Source organism: Grammomys surdaster, unplaced genomic scaffold (assembly GCF_004785775.1).
Source record: "Grammomys surdaster isolate TR1022 unplaced genomic scaffold, NIH_TR_1.0 363, whole genome shotgun sequence".
Classification (NCBI taxonomy): Eukaryota; Metazoa; Chordata; class Mammalia; order Rodentia; family Muridae; genus Grammomys; species Grammomys surdaster.
In genome coordinates this window covers 9,904,259-9,911,695 of record NW_021604782.1, presented here as the reverse complement: position 1 = coordinate 9,911,695, position 7,437 = coordinate 9,904,259, and the positions used below count along the sequence as shown (strand labels likewise).

The following is a 7,437-nucleotide window of genomic DNA, read 5'->3' as shown; positions in this document are numbered from 1 at the left end:
GACTGTTCAAAAATAGAAATTTATTAAAGTGTATTTGTTTTTAACTCCCAAAGCTTCTTAAAACCATCTTTTCATTGAGCTCATGAGGTACTTGAACACAGACATTATATAGTATGTAGCAGTGATGGTCGCGTGTGTGTGTGTGTGAGCGTGTGTGTGTGTGTGTGTGTGTGTGTGTGTGTGTGTGTGTGTGTGTCACTGTGTATCTCAGGCTGACCTGGAACTCTCTTTGTAGCCCAGGTTGCCCTCAAAGTCACAATCTCCTGCCTCAGCCTCCAAGTTACTGAAGATTACAGGTCATAACTTTCTCTGTAAATTGAAAAGGCTCAAATATCTGCAGTACACTTAACTCTTAAAATGACCTAGCTTTGGTTTGACTGCTATTGCACCCTCAGTCAGTACCCAGCCCCTAGCACACCCCTGCTGAGTCAGTATTAAAGTGACTGACTCATATTTCCTACAAGATCAGTTAGCAGTAAGTAAAAATAAGGGAGGGGCGGTCAGCTCTGTTGCCAGGTGCTGTTCTCTGTGGTGCATACAAGAGGCTCAGGCAAGGCCCTGACCACTTTCCCTTTGCAGGCACTGCTGGCAGACAGGAAGAGCTCATCTGCACAGAAGACAAGCCCACAGCCTCAGTAACAGTCCTGGCTCTCTGCCTTTAATTAGCATCAGTCTTCCCTCAAGAAGGGAAGACAAGTCTCAACAGACACTGGCATCCATCCTAAATACAATGAGTTCATTAGAAATTTTGTTTTGTATGAATGTGCAAAATTGCCAACCAGGAGTTGAAAATGGAAAGCTTGTTCTGTCAATGACAATCCCTGTGTTCCAAGGCAAAAGGGTGAGAACAAGGAGCTGGCATGGTCCATCCCCCAAAGACTGGCGATGACCCTGACATAAGGCACAAATCCAGGTTCCATGGCCTTTATCACTGAAGCTCTTTGGAAAACTTTAATTTGCAGTCAGAGATCTATGTCACAGGCTGGCCACGCTACCTCCAGCTTCCAGTCTCTCCATGTTCCCTTTGGTCACAGCTACTTGCTTAAGGCACCACAGGAGGCCTGGACCCTATATAGGCTGAGGAGGGAGGTAGCTTCAATGGCTTCTAAGCTCCAGGGACCATTTGCTGCTTCATCTCAAAGTCATCAGGAACTGGGAAAAAGGTAAGCAATGGCCATCATAAGGAAAAGCCGCTGGAAGTGCAATGCCTGGAACAGAGGCCCCAGCTCTCTCCAGCCCTCGGCACTGCACATCTCTGGCCCACTAAGTCATGTTGAGAAGTGGGTAGGCTAGGTAGTAGCCCACAGCTGACCCCAGGACCACACCGAGGAAAATCCAGGTATTGTAGGACATGACAGCCAGCATCACAAAGTAGCCAATTACCACCTGAATGACATGGACTAGTGACTGGCCAAAGTAACACAAAAACCACCTAGACATAAAAAGAGAGACAAATTAGATGAATAGGAATGAGCAGATGTGTTTTACTAGGGAGAGAAGGCCCAAGTCATAGCCTAACATCTAGCAGAGACTTCTCTCCAAAGAGACATCTCTACCACATTTAGCTCTAAGCTTCTTGCTATCCTAGGCAAAAGGGGAAAGCATTATGGTTTATGTAGTCAATTTTGTCTGATAAGGGTAAGAGGAAAGCACTGGGAAGGCAGTGTCTCTCCTCTGAATTGAATGTGGGAGGTGGGGCAGCAATGAAAAGACGAGGGACTTTGGTGCCTGTAAATCTAGCCTACCACAGGTCTCTGAACCTTTTTGAGTCCTGACTTTCTTATCAGTAATACACTGAAAGAGCTCCCTCACAGGGTGGCTATGAGGGCGTGAGGCATCTATGTCAGGTTGCTGGTGATGTAGCAGGCAGGCTTGTTAAGCATATGTGAGGTTGCAGAGAGGGCTGCCTGGAGCCTGTAAATGGTTGCCTGATCAGAGTGGGACCAGAGCCGAAGAAAGGATGCCTCCCTCTCCCACCAATTTGGGATACCAGGCTGATGGCAGTTCTTGCTTCAGTAAACCTGCAGATCTTCTAAGTTTGAGAGCCTGGCAAGACCTATGGGAAGGCCAGGTGCCCATGCCTGCTGTTTGACAGAGGTCTGCAGTACAGGTTTGATGTTCCCTGCAGAAATCCTTAGGATCCTCCCAGGAGGCTGACTGATAGATAGCTTTGGCCCAGACACCATAGACCCAGGATCTAGTTCTTCTTACTAAATACTTCCTGGAGCCCAAATTCTCTTTCTGTGCTAAAGTTCTCTGGGTGAACCCAACCACCTCTCATGGTGAGGGTGAATGCTCTGGCCTTCCTTCCACCTAGGATCTGTACCTGAGGCGGGTCCTATTGTCTGAAGTTGATCTGGAGCCTGTAGAATCCTGGTCTGGTTCCAAGATGAGCTGCTGGCTGGTGGTAGTAGGCAGGCTCTCCAGAGTCTTGTGGAGCAACTTGGCTTTGCCAACCTTGATGCCCTCATACAATACAGCCAGGAGCAAGACTACCAGCACTGAGAGAGCCATGCCTGTGAAGAGGCCAAATTGAAAAGTCCGTTTTGGTGCACACATCCTGTATGGTGACTACAGATAATGACAGTGTGCCACATTTCCAAAAAGCTAGGAAAGGGTTTTACATGTTCATCATGAACAAATGATAAAAGTTTGAAGAGACAGATGGGCTAGTCCTGACTTGAAAGCACACAACCTGTACATGTACTGAAACATCACAAAGCACCATTTAGGATGGACAATTTTTGCTAATTCAAAATAAATACACTGGTCAGGTGTGGTGGCGTGTGCATTTAATGCCAGTGCTTGAGAGGCAGAGGCAGGTGGGGCTCTGAGAAGGAGGAGAGAAGAAGAGAAGGATGGAAAGAAGGAAGGAAGGAAGGAAAAGGAGGAAGAAGGAAGACAAGAAGGGGGGAAGAGGAAGAAGGGAAAGGGGAAGAAGAGGAGGAGGAATAGCAGCAGCCACTGCCAAGCACGGACACAAGCTTGCATTCCCAGCGCTGAGGAAGCAGACACAACCAGATTCATGGGCTCGCTGGCTAGCCCAACCTAGCTTGTAGAGGCAAGCCAGTTAGAACCTGTGTCTCAAAAACAACAAAAATGTCATGTGATAAATGATAGCCAAGGACATGCACATGCACACATAAGCAAATCTACTTCCACACATAAGTACACATGCACATTTGTGCAAGTGCGTATAAACAAAGAAGCAAGCTGGATGTTAGACACAGCATGTACGTAATTCCAGGTCCTCTGATGGCTGAGGCAGACGAACTGCGAGTTCAGGGCTTCCCTGGACTACAGAGTGGATTCTAGGCCATTCTAAACTTAGTGAGACTATATCTCAAAATGTAAAAAGGCCTGGAAACAGAGTGCTTGCCCAACACAAGTGAGGTCCAAGGCCTGGTCTGCAATGCCCCAGAACAAGAAAGCCAAGTTGCAGAGCTGGCCAGGCAAATACTGCTTCTCCTCTGGACACTTCCCAGGAGGCAGGAGAGCCCATTCCTCATCCCTCTGAATCCACTCCAGCCACCTGTCTCTTCCTCACCTTCATTAGGCTCAGACCTTCACCATCTTATAGGTTCATCCCATATATCCTACCCACACCCTCCTTCCAGCATGGGATGGGAGCCATGTTCCTTTCCTTTAGCCTAGAAGAGTCAAAGGGTCAGTCATTAAGGCTAGGATAATGCTATGTAACTTCTAACTTAAGTTTTACGTGCATGTGTGTGTGTGTATTTGTGTGTATGTGTGTGTGTGTGTATGTATGTATGTATGTGTGTGTATGTATGTATTTGTTCATGTGTGCATGTATGTGTGAGAGTGTGCATGCTACAGGATATTTGGTCACACTGTGAACCCCTAAATTGTCTTATTTACTGCAAAACCCTGTTTCTAGTTGTGGTATGGCTCAGCTCCAGCACACATCTTTAATCCAAGAGCTTTCTGCTTGTTGTAAACAGGATTGAATATAGTCAACCATAGGTCAAGAGGTGAGGCAAGCAACCAGTTGATGGGGAGTGAACATAGGAAAAACCATAGAGTAAGAGGAGGTCAGGAGGATGGGTAGAAGGGAAGTGGGAGGGACATCAGTTTGAGGGGGTTTTGAGAGGTCTTGGAGGAGTTTCCTTTTGAGATGACAGCTATGGAAGAAGGTCAGCTGGGTGCTTTCACTGCCTCTCTGAGCTAGCAGGCTTTCACCTCAGCATCTGGCTCCCAGGTCTTCATTGCCAAACTCGAATTATTGAGATTTTGTTAAAAACATGTGTAGAAGCTGGGGTCAACACTAGGGGACCTCTTCTATTGCTCTCTACCTTGTTTTTGATACTGAATCTCTTGTTGAAGCTAAAATAAGATGTCTGGGTAGCAAGCCCCAGGAATCCTCCTGCCTCTAACTCTTCAATGCTAGGATTATGGGTGCATGCTGCCATGTCCACCTTTTATATGGTTGCTGGGAGTCAAATTTAGGTATCCATGCTTTCTCAGCAAGCTCTTTACTGACTGAGCCATCTCCCCAGCCCCTAGGGTAGGTTTTTAAAATCTCGTGCATTTCACCTGTGTTCTCTTAGGATACTTGACTTAGAAGGTAGCCATTCTGCTATGAGGAAGCCTAGGCTACTGGGGGTGCCACTGTGAGGCTCAGACTCGAGACCCAGCTGAGGCTGTAGTTCACAACCAGTACAAGGCATGAAACACTCTCAAGAAGACTGTATCCAGCCACTGTCTGGCTCTACTGCATAAGGCCCTGAGTGCAGACCACTTAGCACAGTCAACCCACAGAATCTTGGGAAGATACTACCCCACTGCTTAGTCTGCAGGAGTAGCTGGACAATGGCCATCCACTGAAGGGAAGGGCTCATCTGTCATGACAGGCATCTGACCGATTTCTAACCTGTTTTCAAATGATAAATGTGAATTTCGAGCTCACTGTGGCTTGCTTGTCCACAGAAAATAAAGAGAACCCAGGTTCTCTGCTGCCTGGACAATAGGTTTGCCAAACTACAAGTTTGACCTTCCCAATTCTTACCTGTAGGGCTGTGGACTCTCCAGAAATCAAAGAGAAGTACGGCCTCATCTGAGAAGATGAAATGCATCTGAAAGAGAAGAGAATCTCCATCACAGGATGCTTGGACACAGAGATCCCACTTCCCAATGTTCTTCAGCAGCTGCCTCCAGAGACCTCCTGGGGCTACCTACAGGGCTCACAGGCTGGAAAGGCCATTAGAGACCATATGGAAGAGGAGGGGCTTGCCCAGGTGGGTCAGTAACATCAGTGACTGAGCCCTCCTCCATGGGGAGTGTCTACTCTCAAAAAACAAACAAACAAAAAAACCCACCAACCAGACTCTTGATGGCACAGTATCCTTGGGTCATAAGGAGATATCCCCTCAGGTCTTCCAAACTCAATAGGAAGCCCAAGGCCAAGCCTTAAACACTAGCTCAGCTCTTTTGTTCAGTTCTGGCACACTTTCCTGGAGTGAGCAGGGACTCCTCTTTATCCTTGTGAACCTGGACAGATGTGTCAGTTTGTCATGCAGGGCTAAGGGCAGATGTCTCCTATCTGTTCACCACACATCCTCTCATTCATTAGACTCTTTGCTGACCCCGGTCTGTGGCCAGCATTGAGAAGGTGGGAAAGAGGGTGAAGCACTTGCCCTGAATATGTGAGGCCCTAGCTTCAACCCCTAGTACAACAACAACAACAACAACAACAACAGCAGCAGCAGCAGCAACAGCAACAATAATAATAGGAACACACTGATTTAGTTCAACTCACTCTCTCACCGTGTCTCATCATTGGATGGGAAAAGGGAGCCCTGAGAGGGAAAGGGATAAAAGACCCCGAGCTCTCAATGAGTGTTCCAGGGGAGAGAACTTGGAGAGAAAGGGTGGGTTCTCAGAAAGGCTGTGGGATTTTGGACTGAGGCTCATTTCCACGGGCAAGCAGATGGACAAATAGATTAGGTTAGCTTCAGCTTTGTCTAGAAACTGCCATTGAGCATCCTGGCCACCTGGGAGTGAGAGGCACAAACGTGTTTGCAGGTGACAGCCATAAATCACAGATCACACACATCTACCTTTTCCTTCTCTCCCCTTCTCAAGATTTAGGATCAAAGGAGATAGATAATAAAGAACAGTAGGATGAAAGCGGGCATAGGCGTTCACAGCTCCAGTCCAGCTGAAGCTGAGGGGAAGGCTGAGGCAGCTGCACTGTTGTGAATTCAAAGCTACTTGGTTCCATAAAGAGTTCCAGAATGTGGAGTGAGGACGGTCCTTATAGGCCCATATATTTGAATGCTTAGTCATCAGGGAGTGGCATGACTTGAGAAGGATAAGGAAGTGTGGCCTTGTTGGAGGAAATGTGTCTGTGGGCTTTGAGGTTTCAAGAGCTCACACCAATCCCAGTGTGTGTGTGTGTGTGTGTGTGTGTGTGTGTGTGTCTGTGTCTGTGTCTGTGTGTCTGTGTGTGTCTGTGTGTGTGTCTGTGTGTGTGTCTGTGTCTGTGACAATGGATCAGGATGTAGCTCTCCGCTGCTGCTCTGGTGCCAAGCTCCCCGCCATGATGATGATGGACTAACTCTGAAACCCTAAGTTCTGAATTAAATGCTTTCTTCTGTAAGTCTTGCCTTGGTCATTGGTGTCTCTTCACAACAATAGATCAGTGACTGAGATACAGGCCAACCTGAAGTAAGGTGAGTTATCATCTCAAAAACACAAAAAGATAGTAGAGCAAACCAGATCTGTCCATCAAGGGCTTTCTGGAGCCTGAGCACCATCCCAGGGAAACTCTGAGAAGACAGAGTAAGCCATTCACATGAGGTGACAGTCAGTGGGCTCTCTTTCCTACACCTGTCAAGGCTAAAGGAATAGTTCTCAAATTCTATGAGAACCTCAGGCTCTTAAGACACTCTCTGAGAGATGAACTCTGAAATCAAGTAAATCTGGGAGCAACTGGAACTGGGCAAAATAAAGCTTAACAGCTCTCTTTCCTGCTAGAAGGCAGAGCCTAGAACCCTGTCCCCCACCTGCTTTCCACTCTGTTTTCTTGTTGGACAGTATCTAACTTGGGAGAGTGTTAATCTTATCTGTGGGCATGTTGTCCAGCAGGTGTTTTGCCCAGGCAGACTGGCTTCAGAGTCTATGCTCTCAACACAACCTCTAAGGAAGCCCAAGGCTTCTCTGAGGTGGCGGCAGCATCAGGAATGGAACCCAGGTCTTCAAACCTGACCTACATTTGCCATAAGAAGTAAACAGACTCTAATTTGTAGAGAAAACCCATGGGCATGCTTATTTGTTTTTAAAGATATCTATATCCATATCTATCTATCTATCTATCTATCTATCTATCCATCCATCGTGTGTGTATGTGTGTGTGTGTGTGTGTGTGTGTGAGAGAGAGAGAGAGAGAGAGAGAGAGAGAGAGAGAGAGAGAGAGAG

At 47.1% G+C, this 7,437-nt stretch overlaps 1 protein-coding gene across 3 annotated transcripts in view; it reads right to left on the bottom strand.

Moving 5' to 3' along the window:
* Window positions 1–7,437, bottom strand: part of Slc31a2 (solute carrier family 31 member 2) — an 11,447-nt gene continuing 4,010 nt past the window's right edge. For all 3 annotated transcript variants that reach the window (XM_028779940.1, XM_028779939.1, XM_028779941.1), the window contains exons 2-4: window positions 5,027–5,093; window positions 2,327–2,516; window positions 1–1,432 (exon numbers count right to left, since the gene is read on the bottom strand). In XM_028779940.1, coding sequence (XP_028635773.1) covers window positions 1,264–1,432; window positions 2,327–2,516; window positions 5,027–5,093 — 426 coding nt within the window. In that variant the 3' untranslated portion in view covers window positions 1–1,263. The remainder of the gene's footprint in view (window positions 1,433–2,326; window positions 2,517–5,026; window positions 5,094–7,437) is intronic.